The 19547-nt window shown below is 40.0% G+C and overlaps 1 protein-coding gene and 1 long non-coding RNA gene across 10 annotated transcripts; one reads left to right on the forward strand and one right to left on the reverse strand.

Moving 5' to 3' along the window:
• The first annotated feature begins 655 nt into the window (after positions 1-655).
• Positions 656-15553, forward strand: rilpl1 (Rab interacting lysosomal protein-like 1). 9 transcript variants are annotated; one of them, XM_071466674.1, is made up of 10 exons: positions 705-1219; positions 4187-4334; positions 5095-5213; positions 7155-7406; positions 8154-8324; positions 9808-9858; positions 9945-10099; positions 11177-11281; positions 12728-12815; positions 13903-15553. In XM_071466674.1, the coding sequence occupies exons 1-10, from the start codon at positions 932-934 to the stop codon at positions 13906-13908; spliced, it is 1383 nt and encodes a 460-aa protein (XP_071322775.1). In that variant the 5' UTR covers positions 705-931; the 3' UTR covers positions 13909-15553. The 9 variants fall into 9 exon arrangements, with proteins under 9 accessions (XP_071322781.1, XP_071322778.1, XP_071322780.1 ...); XM_071466677.1 differs by lacking the exon at positions 9808-9858 and having other exon boundaries at positions 659-1219; XM_071466673.1 differs by lacking the exon at positions 12728-12815 and having other exon boundaries at positions 676-1219.
• Positions 4181-5549, reverse strand: LOC139611773 (uncharacterized). The gene is made up of 3 exons (XR_011686352.1): positions 5413-5549; positions 5078-5189; positions 4181-4318 (listed from the first exon to the last, which is right to left on the reverse strand). It is a non-coding gene; the product is annotated as an uncharacterized lncRNA (long non-coding RNA).
• Positions 15554-19547: the final 3994 nt, after the last annotated feature.

Here is a 19547-nt window from a genome sequence, read left to right on the forward strand (position 1 = left end):
GAAAACTAGACTGTTTCTTATAGTGAGCCCTTTGAACATTAGTAATGAAGAACCTGATGAGGTTTTTCCAACAAAACTCATGATGTTTTCCATTTTTGTTCACATAAATTCACCCATTCCTCATTACATTTAGATTTTTGTAGACTCCTGTAAAGTTTGGAGACGGTTTAATTTCATGACATATGCCTCCATAAAGACTTTTAGCAGATTATCTGAATTATTATTGAAGAAAAAAAATCATAATTACTGAAACCATAGTGCATCTCCAGGTTTTGAAAACTCTTTATGTAGACAGGTACTGTGTGCTGTTAAGCCTTAAAAAACCCATTTTTCCAAATCTTGCATCTACAGAATAATATCCACACCGTGGCCTCACAGCTTCATTAAATGAGTTTGTGCTACAACATTGTTGTGTGTGTTGCCACAAACTGATCCATGAATTTCCCATGTTATTGAAATGATCACCTCTTTAATCTCCTTCCAAGTGGTCTGCATACACCAAATGGTTTTAACAGTGGCCCCTGAGGGTTTGGGGCCCCTGAGCAGTTACCAATATGTACCTAATCTGAAATCCTGAAATGAGGAGTAGCTCAGTAGCTGTTGCAGACATTTCCTCAATTCTTGTTTTATTGTGAAAGGTGTAGCCGGAAGTGTGGGGTTTTATTGTGGAGTAGCTGAGGCAGCGGGAGGACAGCGATGGGACGCAGCCGATATTGATCACAAATAAATCGAACGACAGGCCGGACCCGGGCGACAGGGGCGGACGAGCGGCAGTGAGGGGGCTGTATGCCGGGCGGCTGTGTGTCTGCCGTCGGGCTGTGAAGGTGAAGAGCAGCCGTGTAACTTAGCGGGACTGTTCTTCCAGAGGGAGGAAGTTTGCGGTGGCGAAGGAAACAAAATAGGAAACCGGGGAGGGCCGGAACATCCCGACATGGAGGACTCCGGGTCGGCCCTGGAGAAGAATGTGGCCGACCTCACGGTGATGGACGTGTACGACATCGCCGCCGTGGTGGGCCAGGAGTTCGAGCGGATCATAGACCAGTACGGCTGCGAGGCTCTGTCCAGGCTGATGCCCAAAGTGGTGCGGGTCCTGGAGATCCTGGAGGTGATGGTGAGCCGGAGCAGCATCAGCCCGGAGACCGAGGAGCTGCGGCTGGAGCTGGACAAGCTGCGGCTGGAGAGGCTCGACCGGCTGGAGAAGGAGAAGAGGCACAGGAAGGTGTGGAGGGGTGGTGCTGCTCAGATTCTCAGATTGTTACAGATTATTACAGATTACTGAGACAGATTCACCTCAAGATAGTTGTTGACAAGTTGTTGTCCTGTGAGAAAACAAATAAACAAACCAGGGCCACAGAGTTTTAACCACAGCTGGAGGAAGTATTCAGATTGTTACTGAAGTTAAAGTACTTGTACCACACTGTATTACAAATAAAAGTACCAGTACCACGCTGTATAATAATATATCAAAAATAAAAGTACCAGTACCACACTGTATAATAATCTATTACAAATAAAAGTACCAGTACCACGCTGTATAATAATCTATTACAAATAAAAGTACCAGTACCACACTGTATAATAATCTATTACAAATAAAAGTACCAGTACCACACTGTATAATAATCTATTACAAATAAAAGTACCAGTACCACACTGTATAATAATCTATTACAAATAAAAGTACCAGTACTACACTGTATAATAATCTATTACAAATAAAAGTACCAGTACCACGCTGTATAATAATATATCAAAAATAAAAGTACCAGTACCACACTGTATAATAATCTATTACAAATAAAAGTACCAGTACTACACTGTATAATAATATATCAAAAATAAAAGTACCAGTACCACACTGTATAATAATCTATTACAAATAAAAGTACCAGTACCACGCTGTATAATAATCTATTACAAATAAAAGTACCAGTACCACGCTGTATAATAATCTATTACAAATAAAAGTACCAGTACCACGCTGTATAATAATAAATCAAAAATAAAAGTACCAGTACCACGCTGTATAATAATCTATTACAAATAAAAGTACCAGTACCACGCTGTATAATAATATATCAAAAATAAAAGTCCTGCATTAAAAATGTTGTTAAAGTATAACCATCAATATCACAGTAAAATAGTCTATTAGAGGTAAAAATACTAATATTACTGTAACAAAATACTCCATTACAAGTAAAGGTATCACTACTACTGTACAAATACTCCACCACCACTAAAACCACCAACAACACTGTAAAAATACTAATTTTCAAGTAAAAGTATCAATACTACTGTAAAAATAAATAAATACTCCATTAAAAGTAGTACCAACACCACACTGTAAAAATAGTATCACTACCACTGTAAAAGTTCTTCATATGTTTTGTGTGTAAAATCTTGACTTGTAAAGTAACTACAGTTAACAGATAACAGTAGTGGAGTAGAAATTTTATGTATTGGAAATACTCAAAGTACAAGTACCTCAAATTTGTTCTTCAGAGCAGTACTTGAGTAAATGCACTAATTTAACTCACCCAGTCGGACACTTCCTATTTGTTCAGCTCGCGATGATGGAAAATCTTGTTCCTTCTTACACTGAAGTTATTTTTGGTCAAATGTGTGATAGTTTCCAATTAGTCATCAAACCACAACAAGGATTCAGGATTACACAATCTGAACTACACGAAACCTCTGTCAAAAACCAGCTAATAACCCATCACATAGTGACATCACAGGTTTAACTCATGACATCAGAGCTGAAGAGCAAGACAAGAAATACAAGAATAAAATTATGTCACAGTGGCACATTATCACAGTTCATCACAGTTTCCTTAAACCTGGTGACATCTTCACATTGTCTAAGTGTCACTGTAGTAACATTTGCTGATTGACATTGAAAAGCAGCAAATCCTCCCACCTGAGAAGTTGGAAACAATGAATGTTGGTATTTTACTAAAAATTAATTATCAAAATGAACTAAATTAAATTCTGGTGCAGCACACTGCTGTTTGTAAGAGGCTACAAGCCAGAAAGGTTGAAAACCACTGGTTTCATCTCTGCAATTCATTTTATTTTATTGTTTTATTATGTAAAAAGTTGAGGAAACTTTAAAATCTTAAAAAAGTCTGTTAACTGTAGCTGTCAGATAAATGTGGTGGAGTAAACTCCAATATTTCCCTCTGAACTAAACACTTTAAACACTGTAACATAGCATAAAATGGAAATTTTCAAGCTAAATAGCTCAAAATTGTACTTCAGCAGAGTATTTCAAGTGAGAAGGTGTAAACACACTGTGGGAATGTTGTGGTGTTTTTAAATCAGCTTGACCCCCGGTCTGCTCGCTGCTATAAAAAAGTTGATCTGTCAGCTTCTCGTGACGGTGACAGAGTGGCGGTGAACAGAGCCAGCGGTTCACTGATTAACTGCGTCTCATGACTGTGATAAAGTGGATGTTTCTGTAGGTAACGGATGTTCCTGCCTTGACTGACATGGCGTTACACATGGTTTTCACATGGAAAATCTGAATCAGAATCAGTTTTATTACCAAGTATGTTTCCACATACAAGGAATTTGTGCTGGTGGTTGGTGCAAACAGTAACATAAATAGACTTAGGGTAAAATAAGAGGTAGAATTTACAAGTTAAAAATTAAAATAAGATTAAAATTAAAATACACAAAAATATTGCAAAAATACACAGTGCTAAAAAATCTAGTGTGGATTTCTGGGACGTGGTAGAAGGACACATGCAAATGAGCTTAAAATATACAATCAGATAAATAAAACTGCTGCTGGTGTTTTTCATTCACAATTAATTATTTTCTCAATTAAATCTGTAAATTTTCATAGAACAGTGTTTACACAGACCAAGGTGTTGTCTGCAAATGTCTGTTTTTGTCTGAGTAACAGTAAAAAACCCAAAATATTCTGTTTACTGTCATAAATGACAAAAAAGGATCAAATATTCAAACAACAAATTTCATAAAACAAATTTCATGTTTGCTTTAAAAATGACTGAAAGGTTCATTTCATTATCAAATGATGTAAATTTAATATTCTTATGTTGTCGACTGGTGGTTGATAAATGGCTGATGTGCCACTGAGTTATATTTTTTACCAAACATGTAAATAATATATAACGAGATTAATATAACTATGTGTATGTGTTTGATTGTGTGTGTGCAGGAGCTGGAGCTGGTGGAGGACGTATGGAGAGGAGAAGCTCAGGATCTGCTCTCCCAGATCGCTCAGCTGCAGGAGGAGAACAAGACGCTCCTCACCAACATGTCCATCAAAGACCCCCTGAGTGAGGAGGACCTGCAGAGGCACGAGGGTGAGGGTTATTTATATTTTTATTCAATCATTTATTTTTATGATACATCGTTTCACCAAAATTGTACTGCTTTGCACATGATTTGCTGGCCCACTTGCAATACCTTCGCGGCCCATCAGTGGGCCCCGGCCCACAGGTTGGGAACCACTGGCCAAGAGAGTTCACCCAAAACATAATGAGAGGTTAACACACTCTTCCTCTGCATCATCTATCAAGTGTGTTCACTTTCGAAAATCAATAAATGGTCCCTGACTCGTTTAGTTATGTCATCTCGTTGCGTCTTCTTCTTCTGCAACGGTTTAATGGCACCGACCGGAGAATTAGGGCCACCTGCTGTTATCTCGATGAAAAACCTCCTGACAGTCACATGACAACAGTGGATGGAAACAAACATTAAAATTCATATTCTATTTTGCAGATTTTTTGAAAATTTGGCTGAAATTCTTGCTGAAATTTTTATGGAAACCCAACAGCTGACATTTGCTGTCTTTCACTCCCAGCTCTACACACACACACACACACACACACACACACACACACACACACACACACAAAGGAAGCCTTCTCTGTGTCTGACGGCGAGCCAGTCCTGTTGTGGTTTCACACAGAGGCCACAGTCACCCTGACAGACCAGCCTCAGTGTGCAAACACACCTGCTACGCTCTCACACACATAAATCAGGGTTCCCTCTGCACAGCTCTGTCCACTCACTAACCTCCGAACACCATTTCTGATTCACACACCTCTCTGTGGTTTCCAGGTATGACGGAGAGAGAGAGGCAGGTGATGAAGAAGCTGAAAGAAGTGGTGGACAAGCAGAGAGATGAGATCCGAGCCAAGGACCGGGAGCTCACGCTGAAGAACGAGGACATAGAAGCAGTAAGACGACAGGAGGACGACGGGCTCCTGTTTTCTCCTTAAAACTGCAGGAGGAAACTGTGCACACACAAACTGTTGGTGTTAACTTGGTGGTTAGTCCGAGGAGAGTGTGGGAGGTTTCAACTGAACAACACATACGTTTCTATTTTTAGCATTAGATTTTAAAAAACTATTTTTTTCAAGGCAAAAACAACAATACCTGAAAAAAGGGTCAGCCAAGGGTGAAGGAACCATGATGTGTTTACTGCACACAACCACGGCCCAATCTCAGTGCCCCTCCGTGACATATCATGTTACCTTGAAGATGCCAAAACATGTTGCTAAAAGAAAGCATATTTAGTGTTCATCATCATGCCTTCATTTTTTTTGTAACGTTAATATTTAGGTTGTTTCCTTTCATGCTTCTTTGTTCCTCTTCTATCTTATTCTTTTTTCCGTTTTATGGCCGTTAACGGTTTTTTACGCTTCCGGGTGTTTCCTGGTTACCAAGGTAACCGTGTGTTTCATGTTGACAACGCTATGAACTTTGGGTAATTCCTTCAGGCAGAGTCCGCAGAAATTTACTGAAAATGTGCATAAAACGCCCAAAATGTCTAAGCTGGAGGCCTCTTGCCCCTTGATGGTTTTACACTGGGACTGTGAGGGTGGATTTTGGGATTGGGCGACTGTAATTAATGACGGTTACAACGGCTGTAACGGTGTATTCACACAGTTTCGGCAGAATAAGAACAGATTATTCCGAGGTGGTTAGCCCTGGAGCTAACCTCGTATTCACAGCAGATAAACGGCCCAAATAAGCTTCTTTTATTGAGTAAAGTGTTTGTAGAAGTCGGTACCAAGTGAAATATGAAAAAGAGCTGAGATAAAAATGAGCTGAATCTATTGGTTTGGCTCATTTTGGGTTTAATTTTGATGTGACAGCCGCCGGCGCCGCTTTTGGAGCAGTTCTGCTAACCGTTTGTTGACATGTTTGTAGTTCTCTTCACCATTTCTCCAACTCAAGACTACGAGTTGGAAGATGACGTCACCAGTTTTTCCCGCCTGCGACAGATCCAGGATATTGCACTGTCGCGGCATCCGGATATTTAAAGAGAGTGGATGAAATATTCCTAATAACATCCAGATAATTGTTAATTCATCATGTTGATCTGTCACCTGAATCAGGTGAGACTAATATTTTTCACCGTTGATCAGGAAAAAAAAGCGGATTAAAGTAGATATTCCTGTAAACTGTCCAGCTGCAACAAACTCATCCGCACCTGTCGCCATTTTTCTTTTTTGTTTCTTAAAATTTAACAAGCATCTTTTTTATTGGTACAGAACAGCTGAAGCATTGCAACAATAAAATAAATATCGCCAGCATTTCCACATGTTAGTATCCATATTACAAATATAAAAGTATGGGCCATAGTGGATTTGGGTAATCTTCTTATGTTGAAGAAAAAAGAAAAGAAACAGCAAATAGAAGGCAAATGGGATTTTAAGACAGACACAAACCACCAGCCACTCATCCTGTCCTGGTATATACATGTTCCATTTTGACCATCTTGCAATATATAAATAATTTTCCAATCTTAGCAGGAGTCACTGTTTTTCATCAGCTCTGATTGGTCAGATGTTTTCCAGCTGCTAGAACCGGCCGTCAACTCCAGACCTTACAGATCTAAAATGTGGGTGTTGATCCAGAGATCTGGAACCAGGCTGGACTGGATTTAAAAGTCCGTTGTGAAAAAGGCCGGAAAGCAGCAACTGTGGTGTTAAATCTGCTTTTGTTCTGGCAGAGGGTTGTTTTCTCAGTCTCGTTTTTACCTTCAGTGGACAAGAAATTGATTTAATTTAATCGTAGCTTAAGCCTAGTGCAACTTTAACAGGATTTAATTTATAGTGCAACACCCGGAAGGATTCTTCCTCCTCACCCTCTTTGTCTCTGTGTTTCTGCAGCTCCAGCAGCAGCAGTCTCGCCTCATGAAGATCAACCACGACCTGCGTCACAAAATCTCGGTGGTGGAGGCTCAGGGCAAAGCGCTGATCGAGCAGAAGGTGGAGCTGGAGGCCAGCGCTCAGGCAAGGGGCCAGGAGGTCGGTGCCCTTCGGCAGGAAGTTGCTCGCTTAAGGGAGCGACTTCAGGGAGAGCTTCCTGCCCAGAGCAGGAGTCCTGAGGAGGCCGCACCTCAGCCACCCTCACCTGCAGAGGTAACACAGCACACAGATCCGTTAAAAGTCCCAATGTCACACTGAAATTAGTTTAACAGTCGGAACTTGTTCAAGAAAACCTAGAAAATCATTGTGTTAAATCATATATAAACTATTGTTGGGCAGAAAGACCTTTAATGACTTTAATCCTGTTAGCTCAGTGCTTTTATGTGAGTGCAGTGCGCTGTGGGTTAAAATGTGGCCCAGGACCTTTGTCCATTGTTATTTCTTTATAGACCTTTTCTCACAGCAGAGGTTTTATCTTGTCACAGCATGAAAAGCACAGGTGTCACTGCTGCACATAACCAGCTCTGTTACAGTGAAGTGTCCCATGACAGTGTGACAGTGAGCCAACACGCACCACACCGGGACCCTGAAACTGGAGCAGCTAAATCTGATTCAGCCATCGTTTGTTTTATTTTTTCCTCCGGTGCTTTTCCCACATGTCCTCTGTGAACCAGGCCTGATGGATCTTATTTAAACAAAACAAAACAAAAACAAAACAAAAAAACGCTGTTAAGAGGCCGTAAAAGAAAAAGTTCCTAAAGTAATAAATACTTCAATTATAATTATTAAAGCAGCTTCACAGGTCAAGTGGCTGCATGTTCAAACCAATCCTTTTCCACTTGAAGCCATAAAGCATAAATCACCTGAACACAACGTCTGTAAACCCAGTGCTTCATAAACACACACACACACACTAAAGGGCTCAGTAAACAGATAATGAACTGTCTTTTGCTCCACCAGCGTGGTAAAGCTGCTGCAGTGGTGGTGGGGGCTGAGGGCTGGTCAGACAGACCTGGCCTCCCTGAGCTGATGTCAGGTGGGTTTGACCCTGCCCCGCGGCCCCTGCCCGGCTCCCTCAGCCCAGGGGGACCCGGCGATGGGGATGAGGATGACGAAGCAGTGTTGCTTTGGGTAATTCAGAAGTGCTAGTTAGAAACCAGAGTGGTGTGATTGTCCTGACTCTAACTCCAAACCTGCACCCCCCCCCAGAAGAAGAGCCACCTTATAGAAAAAAAAAAAGAAAGCTGGTAGACTAACGCTTGTCTGACCCATGAGAGGTGCTGAGGCAGCTCTGCATGGGTGTTTGTGAACTAACAGCGGCAGCGGCAGTGTTTTGCTCCTCAGCCAAGTGGGTGAGACTTTTTGGGCGACGGCACTGACGCCCCTCTAAATATAGATCAGCTCAGCCTCTAACAGCACTTTGAGTTTTCCCTTCTAGCGCCTTGACCTTGAAACGCTGTCAGTAATTGTGATAGTTTAAAGTCCAACTGAAATTAAATTTTTTTATTTTTGTCTGCCACAGCAAACACATCTGCTCTGTGAATCATTTGTCCCTGAGAAAAAATCTGAAACCAAAAGGGAGAAATGTCTTTATCTGATTCTGACATGCTGCTTTTAATCTTTGCATTAATCCTGCAGAATATTAGAGAACCTTTTCCCATGCAACCAATCAAATTCCTTCATTTCAAAACATGTTTTCAGAAAGCAGTGAGGTCAGCGTTACATCAGAGGCAGTGAGCCAGACAGAGAGCAGCTGCTACACAACACCAGAGCAACAGACTCACAACAAAAACACACATTAGCTTTCCTGCTACAGTCTCCTCCTGACCTAACTTACACACACACACATCCACACACACACACACACACAAGTGACCAAACAAAAGTGACCTGCTAACGTCAGTTATCAGGAGAGTAGCTGCTCAGCTGCAGAACATTTGACAACATCTAAACTCACCTGTACATCTCACCTGGGTGCCGACAACACACTGTCTGCCTGTGGTTTGTCGGCTGCAGCACGGGTTAGTCCGTCTTTAGGCTTTTGTAGTTGATGATATTTATTTCCCCTTCAGCCTTTCAGCAGGGGTTGGCCAAGCCGTACCGAACTGTGCCGAGCCATGCCGCTTCTAACTGACCACATACAGACACATTCTGTCTTGTTTGGCCAGCGGATGAGTTTTGAGTGTTGCAGGGAGGAGTAGTACAAAGAGAAAAGCTCTTGCTGTGGTTTGTGACCAGCACACCCCCAACAAGTCTTCACTTCGCCAGGATTCAGCCTGCGAGCTGCTGTCAATCAAACACAGACGCTGACATGATTTTTGACCACAAAGGGAGGACTGGGTGTGATTTCAGTTGGACTTTGTATGTAGAAAACATCTAAATAAGAACTGTGGTGTGTTTTTTTGCTCAGTGCACGAGTGGCTTCAGTCATGCATGTGAAGCTGAGATCTCTCAGGTGTTTGTGTATCCGACAGCGAACGTCTCAGGTGTGCTGAGTTTAAAAAAAAATAAAAAACAGCAGTTTGGTTTGTGGTTCAGCGAGTTGGAGGGAGGGGTGAACTAAACAGATGTATTGGAACAAGGCTCGATGTCTGACTGCAACGTTTGCCACCAGGAGGCGATGTACGATGAGGACATGCCTGCTGTGTTCCAATATTTTACCAAGGTATCCTCACTTCCTTCCCTCCCTCCTTCCTTCCTTCCCTTCCTTGTTTTTTTTGTTTCCTCTATGTGATGCGTCTCTCTCTGCAGGAGGCGTTGTGCGAGGAGGAGACGGGGGGCCTGGATCCAAAGGACCCCAACCGGCCCCGATTCACGCTGCAGGAGCTGAGGGACGTCCTCCACGAGAGGAACGAGCTCAAGGCCAAAGTGTTCCTGCTGCAGGAGGAGCTGGCCTACTACAAAAGGTACTCATATCTCAGTAACACAATCATGGCGACGTTAACAGAACACCAAAGCCGTCTTCAGTCTGCTTTAGGTCCTGCTGTATATTTAATATCTCTCAGACATGGACAAAATGAGGGAATTAAGATTTGTCCTTGTTTTTATCACGAGAGGAGGTAAAATTTTAGATTGAAGAGAATAATAAAAGTAAAAACCCTTCACTTGTAAAAATAAGAATAAAAACTGTTTATCAGATCAATCACAGCTTAAAGATGCTGTTAAACTGAAGAGGTGAACACAAACCTTCTGAGCCATGTTTTGGATAAAATACATATATAAAATGTAATTGATCATGATAAATGATACATTAGCTGAAGTGATATGTATAAATAAGAATAAGATACAGTAGAAAGTATAGTTCAGAATTTGTAATGAGATGTTAACGCCACTTTTTTCTTTCTTTCTTTTTGCTTTCATCAGTGGTGCAGACAACACATATAAAGCTGGCACTGATTTCGTTTGCACTTCAGTCCATTATCAGTCTGCACTTGACAAGTATGGTACTAGATTCTCCTGATAGTGTGATTTCTCTGAAGCACCTTGTCTACCAGCAGCAGAATTTATTTCCTGCTCCTTATTGGTTTTTTTTTTTCTTTTTCATTTCAGCCAATTTTCAATTACTTCATTCCAGTTTATTAATCACTATTAATCCCTTGATTGGTGTTAATGCCTGCTGTTGATAAGAAGGGTTTCAAATGAAAGTTTAGATCCATTAATGTGTTTTCTTCCTCTTCAATATGCAACAGCATATTTAGGGCCACTGAAGGTTAAAAAAAATAAAAATAAGAAAAACATACGGAGCTGGAGGGAGTATATATCGTTGTAAATTTATGAGAAATTAATGAATTTATGAGATATTCTTTGTAATTAAATAGAAAATTGATGAGAAAAAACGTAGAGGTTTGATAAATACAAGCCCTCAACTTTATCGCTCTGTCCCTTAACTGCTGTGTTGTATTTTATAAATGTATAAGTGTGTTGTCTACAAACCAAACCGGCCTCAGCACGTGGACGGTGACTGTGCTGCTCTGTCGTTGCAGTGATGAGACCGAGGATGAGATCGTCACTCCGTCTCCGTCTCCCTCACCAGAGCTGAGGACTCGCTCCCGATCTTCTGCCCAACCAGAGTCAGGAATCAAACGCCTGTATGTTGTGCCACACTCACCACACACACACCACACACACACTGACTCAGATGCACCTGCACACCTGCTAAAATCACACACACACTCCGCTCATGAACGTCGCCATCGGTCAAAATTGAGGTAAAGTCAAAAGGCTGCTTTGCATGTGCTGATGGTTTGGTCTCTGCTTGCTCAGACATTTACATGTTGTGCTTCAAGACATTTGCAAACGAAAACATCTGGCTCCGCTTCAGACTGAGTTAGTGGTGAGAGAACAATATGTCATCATATGTTAACACCAGATGTAGAAAATGACCTCAGGAGTAGTTGTGTTTCAGCTGTTTCCACTAAAAACAACTTTCAAAAACAACGTTAACTGGAAACTGCTTGTACATGCAGCCACATCCTGTGTGTCTCTGTGTGTGTGTGTGTGTGTGGTCTGTAAAAACAAAGCAGAGACAACAGCAGCTCAGTAAAATGTGTCAGATCCCAGTGGCTCCTCTGTACCAACAACACGCTGCTCTGAGATCAGATGTGAGCATGTGAAAATCAGGATTATTCAAAAACACTCCACACAAATCCAACTGAGGTAAAAGTAAAAAATGTAAAATAAAACTGATCAGATTGTCGTTAGATTGTTGGTACCGATACATCACTGTGTAATTAAAGGGTTTCACTGTTTCCAAACTCGGGTCGGGGCCCCTGCAAAGGGTCACTTAATAAATCTGGGCCCCAAAATTCAGATTTTTGGTCAAAGAACCACTAGTTTAATCATTAACAACGTTAGATTATTATTATTATCATTTATTATAGTATGATTATCATGTTTTTTTAAACCTGTGTGCAGATGCACCTCAGACAACTGAAATATTTTGTTTATTTTTGAAGTGAACAAAACACCTGCAGCAAACACCTGCTCTGTGGTTTTATAGATATGGAACCTTTAATCTGAAAAATAATTAACTAGACTCATCATATAGATAAAGTGGAGTAAAAAGTAGAATGTTTCCCTCTGAAATGTAGTTTAGTGGAAGCATTAAATAGATAAAATGGAATAACTGAAGTTAGAGTTCATTTCCGTGGCTGTGCAGGACCTTGCTTTGCTTTCTCTCTCAGCTCTATCAGACACGCTCACCTGTCTCTGTGCATGGTTAGTTATAATGATGGTGTATTTGGTCATGGGTGGGGGTGGGGGGTCCAGAACATGTTGCACGGCTCACACAGTTAACAGGAGAGTGTTTTCATGTGCCTGCACCTGTTTTGATTTTGTGTCCTCACTAAAATGAACTCAGGCATGACTTTTTCTTCTTCTCTCTGGTTGGGAACTTTACATGAGGTCAAACAGAGGTCAAAGGTTGACGTGGTCCCTGTCTCCCCCTGTTCGCCCCCCCCTCCCCCTCCTCTCTGTGTATCTCTTCCTGTTTGTTTGTGTGTGTGTGTGTGTGTGTCTTTACCTCCGTGTGACAGGATCTTCACAGCCATTATGCCGATGGTGGCGGCTGGTTTGATCCCAGATGACCCCACTTTACAGCCAATCAGACGTCTCATATCGCTTGTATGACTCTATATTTGGTTGTCACTTCCTCTGCTAACAGCCTCCATCCCTGCATGCATTGTGCTGGCCTTTCTGAGCCTGTAGTATTCTGATTGGCTGATTGTGGGGCTGTCTTATTATCATCGTCCACTGGGGATGATTGTGGATCATAAAAATCAGCCAGTCAGAATAAACTTGCAGTTTGTTGTCGTCCTGTCTCGTCTTTTCCTTCACTGACCACAGTAACGTCCTGTTCACCTCTGCACCTGCGCTCCAGACTCACAAACATAATACTGTGGAGTTTACAGACTAAAGCGCTTTTAGCTTTTCTGTAACACTGATTAAAGATCTTGTAATAGACAGAAACAACTCAGCTCATCAGTATCTTACACAGGAAAACATCACAGTTAAATAAAATCTGTTCAAACTAAATGAAAACCTGCTGCCTTTTCTCTAAACAAGACTTAACATTTTCTAACACTAAGGCGCTTTGTGTAGCAAATAAACAATTAATTTTAGACATGATAATAATTACTGTAAACAAACAAATCCTTGCCTGCAGCATATCCGCGACGACAGAAAAAGATTTTTTTTGTAGCACATAAATTATATTTTGTAGAGAAATAATTTTACTGCAAAGAACAATTAAATTAGAGCAAATAAAAATATACACAGAACAAAAATATAGATGCAACACATTTGTGTTTGCTTGCATTTTTCATGAGTTTAAATAAAAGACACAAGACTTTGTCAAACCATGCAAAAGGCGTCTTCCTCTCAGATCTGGTTCATAAATGTGTTTAAATCTATGTTTCTCTGGTCACAATAAAAGACCACTTAAATATGTTTGTTTTATTTTGAAAAATGACATTTATTAGGTACTGAACTATAAATTTCTTCCCTTAAAAATGCACATCTGTAGCTCAAGTCATGAGAAAATAATAATTTTTGTTTTTTTGTTGTAAATGGTAGTTTGCCATAACTCTAACGCTGCTTTACATGTAACAGATATTCACTGCGAACACTGCAGACATGTTCCTGCAAACCACTGTCACCTGCCACCTCACTGACACGTTGCCTCTGTCTCCTCTCAACTCTCCCGCCTCAGGTTTAGTTTCTTCTCTCGTGACAAACAGCGGACTTCGCAGCGGAGTGCGCAGTTTGACGGCGGCTTCGGCTCGTGGGCGGGGAAAGACGACGTGTACACAGAACAAGCCCAGGAGGCGTTACAGCACATGTAGCCGCTGCACACAGGACCCGTGGAGGTCACTCAAATCCCCAAAACTCTTAACACTCCATGTTCATCACTTGAGGCCAGCTTGTGAAGCAGCGACTGCACAGCAAACCACCACTAGTGACTCACACTGCAGCTGAAGTACGATGCGCTTGAGGTGAGAGGACTGACAGAAAGAAGAGTGAACGGATCAAGAAATTCCTTTTAAAAAAAAATGTATTTAAGCACATGAGAATTGTTGAATATATCTCAGTGAGTGGTGGCACATACAGACTGTTCAACTTTAAAAATCCCTGAGAATATTTTGGTGCCTGAAGGTTTCAGATGATTCAGAGAGAGAGGAGAGGGTAAACTCAAGTTGTGGGATGGAAAGTGGAAAGTTGTTGCATTTCAAGTGGTTAATGATGTGGTTGCTACAAGTCCAGAAGAAACAGTGGGTGAAATGATGAAACCTTAGATGAAGGTTTGGGACACAAAAGTGTGCGTTAAAACACACAATCGCTGTAGTTTTTCAACTTCTTATGTGGAGATTTTTTCTCTAAATGAGAGCAACACTTTTGTGTCCCATTGATTTATTTGATATTTCTGTCCTTGTCCGTAGGTCCGTCACCAGCATTCTGCCAAATGATCGAACTGTGCAGCTCTACAAATTAAAAGCATACGGGGCCTGTTTATAAAATGTTGCATAGAATCACAATTTAAAAGCTGTGTACAGAAAAAGATAAAACACTTATAGCTTTTATTTATAATACACTGTACGCCATGCGACATACAGGAAGTAAGGAAGCACGTTTCTGCCAAGAAAACACAAATAGTTGAAGTATAATAAAAATACTCATTGTAAATCAAAAAGATGAGATAGTATGACTTTATTTTTACTTACTATAATTTTGACATCATTATTTTTGATTAACTATTAGGATAGTAAAGATTATGACTTAGGTACCAAGTCTGTCAACTTAGTATTAAAAGGCTAATAATTTCGATTTAGAAAGTATTTTAACATGATTTTCATTTAATTATAACACAGTAAACACACAGATAAACATACACATATACAATTATGTAAGTTGTATTTCACTTTACTTCATTATTAGATGTATTATTATTTGTTTTTAATTGGGTATTTTAATTCTCCCATAAGTTTTGACTTAGTATCTCATGTTTTTACTCACTTAATATCACTTACATAATTTTGACTTTTAAGTCAGTATTTCTTAATAAATTACTCATTCCTTTGACCATTCATATTTTTTTATTACATTTTTTCATCTATATTTTTCTTTTCCTGGCAGAAATGTTCTTCTGTAATTGTATGGATCTCTTTAACTCAATTATTATGGAGTGAACACAAATGTCCACTACATGTAAGAGCAATAGATGCAATGTGTGAGTTCTAATAATATCCACCATGATAACAGCAATGTCAGTATCACCAGCTGAACCAAAGCAGGTTCTAATAAATAACTTTCCTCTTTGGTGATTAAGCAAACAGATGCAGTAAATAAAAAAAAATTAAAAAAAATCAACAGCTTCCTCGCTTTTCACATAAGAGCTGCAGGACTCTGCAGATTCCTTGTAGCCTTTCAGCTCTCCTGAACTGGATTTTACAAAAGCAGAGTTGTCAGTAAACTTCAGGAGCTCCCTGCCTGTATGAGATTTAAGCAATTAATTTAATGCATTGATTTAAATATCCATGTCCTAAGAAACTGATGTAAACCTGGTCAGAGCATGTCTAAAGTCCATGTCTGGTGATAGATTTTCCTTATTGTCAACAAATCCCATCACCATGACCACAAAGACCCCAAAATAGTCAGCAGAGCCCCAAATGTGGATTAATCCGCCACTGAAAATAGTCCCCAACAAATGCACTATTTCCTCCTGTTGGAGTAATATTTTTAAAAACAACAGTGCCCAGCTGTTTGAAGAAATTATTTTACATTCTTGAAAATGAAACAGTATATTTGTATAGTACGATAGCTGTATTTTTTTTTAAAGATTTTTATCTTCAGTAGGAGCCAATGGGCTTGGATCTGAAAGCCACAGACAGTATTGAGAGATGCACTAAAAGGTTGGTTGTTGGCGTTTTCATCGTTGGATTTGTTGACACTAACAAAATATATAATATCACCAACCTTATCCTTTAAAGTCCTGAGTGTCTTCCAGTAAATTTAGCATGTATCTGAGCCACTACTCTTTTAAATAAAGAAAAAAGCTCCATATTCAGTAAAAGGGCGGTTAAATTAATGCACTTCTTGCTACTTAAAGGAAAAGTAAAACTGAACCAAAGACACTAATGTTCTACAAGATAATGTGGATTTGCCACCAACATGAAACCTACTGTTATCATTTTTATTACCTTATTGTACCCCCCAAACCTTTTGGCACAGATCATGTAGAAAATACTCAACTATCTGTTTGTTAAATACCTACTAAAACATTGTGTACGCATCAATATGTGCTTTTATGCATCATTTGTACAAGGTCTCGAATATAAACATGGTTTCAAGCTAAGAAAAACATTATGCTACTTTAATACAGTGTAAAATTAATAAGTTACATTACATGTTCCTCAGATTGTGTTCATGAGATTACTGAGAAGTAGGAGCGTCAGAAAAGCTCCAGCCTGGTTTCAAAATGGTTAAAACAAAGTTAATGAAGCTAAAGTGCCGAGAGTGATTTACTTTTTTTTTTAAATGCTAATTGGTGGTTGATGCTTCTGAGTTTATAGTTTGCCTTCACTCTCATACACTGACAGGTGTCTTTGCCCCTGAGAGGTTGTGGTGAGGCCGGGTGTGTTTTAACAGTAGTGGCACTTTATTTTATTTATACTCACCCAGAGAGGTGAATATAAATGAGTGAAAAACGATGAGGACACAATAATGAGGCTAAAAATGAGTGTCAAAGCAGCTACCCTTGTTTTACATATTCACACATACAGTGAAATAATGATGCTTGTTGCAGTAGAGTATTTTGTTCTGGACGATTTCTGGAAGTCAAAGGGATCTGGACGATTTCCACATGAACAATTTAAATTCTGAAACGTTTAAAGGGAAATGTGGTTAAGGAAAAGGCGTCCTGCTCCAAAGGCTCACTCTGGTTCTTCAGCTTCAGTTATTTAAGTCAGTGTTGATCACCATCTTTCCAGTGTTTCCTTGAATCTTCTATGAACCCGATTCCAATGGATATTTAAAGGATAAAATGAATGGATCAGTGCTTTATTAAATAAACTGGCTTTTACTCAAACGTGCCTCCTCTGTGATGAAATGTCTGTGACACGATGTAAAAGACGACATGTAAGAAGTGAAGAAGAAAAGTACCAGAGTTTTAATGTTTGAAGAAAAGCCCTTTAATGTTTGTTTGCTGCACAGGTTGTATTCCAGTTAATTCTCATCTTTGTGGTCTTTTCTCTGCTAAAACTAAAAAATACTCTCTGACAACACTTCTGATGAAGCATAAATCTCACATTTCATCTGCTTGTCAAAGTTTGAGTGGAATAATCTCATCGTTGCCCTCCTGTGGCTGCTGGGGTGAAAAACAGTCGCAGCTCACTGAAGCATTGAGGCACCAGGGGGCAGCAATGATCCCACTAGTGGTGCAACACAACAAAGGGAACAAAAGGCTGCTCTAGAAAACTTACATGAACAAGCAACACAAAGGTGAGATTTGTGCTTTATCAGTGGTCGAACTGTAGTTTTCAAAGGTTAATCTACTTCCAGCCAATCAGAACCCAGAGGTTTCACTGGCTATGGTTTAAAATACAGGAACAGTTTATCCAGTCACTGAGAATGAACAGCTAGAAAACTGTGCACACAGATGTAAAGAAATAATATGTGAATGAACATTTGGAGCCTTGAGCCTGATCTTACAGTGGATTTGTACCTAAAATAAACACAGAAGTAAGAACAGTAACAAAAATATTGCACCTAAATTCTCCATGTTGTACCAATAAAATATGAATCCTCTATTTTTATTACTAATAACCAAAATTTAACTCTAGCCTTAACTAAAATATGTCATCCAATCCTCAAGCAGATTCAAATCAAATGATTAAAGTTATGAATCAACATTACATGAAAGAGTAAGAATTACTATTCACACAGCTCTGGTAAATGTATTGGGCTGTATTATCTGATTGCTTTTATAAATGTTTAGATCTGAAACCGTCAATCAATTTATGCGTTGATTGACAGAAAAAATTATCAGCAACTACTTTGGTAATTGATTAATAGTAAAATATTATCTGGTTCCAGCTTCTCCGTTGTGTTTTATGAGACAATAAACTGAATTTTTGATGGACAAAACAAGCTTCTTTAAGATGTAAAGATGTTATTTTCCCCCATTAGTGAAAAATTATTATTATTTATGTATTTATCCAAAAAAGTTAAGCATGGGTTCCTCTAAAAACAAAGAATGAAGGGTCAAAAAATGAAGTGAGTATAAACACAACCAACAATTAAAATACAACAGAAATGACTTTTCACCCTGAAGGTTTCACATCCAGATGAACATGAACTGCAGTGAGGACCGGGCTGGTTTTAAACCTGCAGGCTCTGGTGACTCACAAGAGACAGATGAAAACAACCAGAGGTCAAAATCAGGCCAACAGAGGCTGAGGTATCCTGACAGCTGTTATTTTTACCACACACCGAGCTCCGTGTTGACTGCATCACATCATTTCTGCAGATCTGTCAGCTGCACATTCAAGCCGCCCTTCTCCTGTTCCACCACATCCCAGAGGTGGTCTACTGGATCCAGAGCTGGAGACTGTGGAGGCCACTGAAAAGCTTCATCCTGCTGGAAGTAGCCATTAGAAGATGGTCAACTGTGGCCATAAAGGGATGAACAGGGTCAAACACCAATACTCAGGCTTTCAAACCATGATTGATGGGTGTTAAGGGCCCAAACAAAACACCACCAACAGCCTGGACTGTTGACACAAAGCAGGTTGGGTCCATGGATTCTGACCCGACCATCTGCTGCCTCAGCAGAAATCCAGATCCATCAGACCCGACTGTGTTTTTCTGGTCTTCAACCCTCCAGTCGCTTCAGGTTTCTGTTCTTGGCTGAGAGGAGGTGGATCCTGATGTGGACCATCCACCTCGAGGTTCGACCTGTTGTTCATTCTCAGAAACTTTTCTGCTCACCACAGTTGTAAAGGGTGGTAATCTGAGTGACTGCAAGCTCCAACCAGTCTGTCCATTCTCCTCTGACCTCTGACCTCTCTCATCAATAAGAGAAATACTGGATGTTTTTTTTAAATATTTTGGCTCCAGTTGAGTAAAAGCTCTAGACACTGTTGTGTGTGAAAATCCAGAAGATCAGACGTCAAAGTCACATTTTTTCCTCACTCTGATGTTTGATGTGAACACTACCTGAAGCTCCTTACCTGAATCTGCTGCCACATCATTGGCTGACAGGATAAGGGCTGTAAAGTAGCATCTATGCTACAATTAAATATGTTTACATTGTGTATTTTAATCAAAATATGTACAGTCAGTCAGCTATTTATATGTCGC

The sequence above is a fragment of the Trachinotus anak genome, unplaced genomic scaffold, assembly GCF_046630095.1.
Source record: "Trachinotus anak isolate AG129_WGS33_773 ecotype Australia unplaced genomic scaffold, CSIRO_AGI_Tana_v1 ptg000028l, whole genome shotgun sequence".
Classification (NCBI taxonomy): Eukaryota; Metazoa; Chordata; class Actinopteri; order Carangiformes; family Carangidae; genus Trachinotus; species Trachinotus anak.

What these genes read in the sequence shown, in the direction of transcription:
- rilpl1 (XM_071466673.1), top strand. Translation starts at nt 932, where the DNA reads ATGGAGGACTCCGGGTCGGCCCTGGAGAAGAATGTGGCCGACCTCACG. An exon ending in GGACCTGCAGAGGCACGAGG is followed by an intron (nt 4,335 to 5,094) that starts GTGAGGGTTATT and finishes TGTGGTTTCCAG; the next exon opens with GTATGACGGAGAGAGAGAGG. An exon ending in GAGTCAGGAATCAAACGCCT is followed by an intron (nt 11,282 to 13,902) that starts GTATGTTGTGCC and finishes CTCCCGCCTCAG; the next exon opens with GTTTAGTTTCTTCTCTCGTG.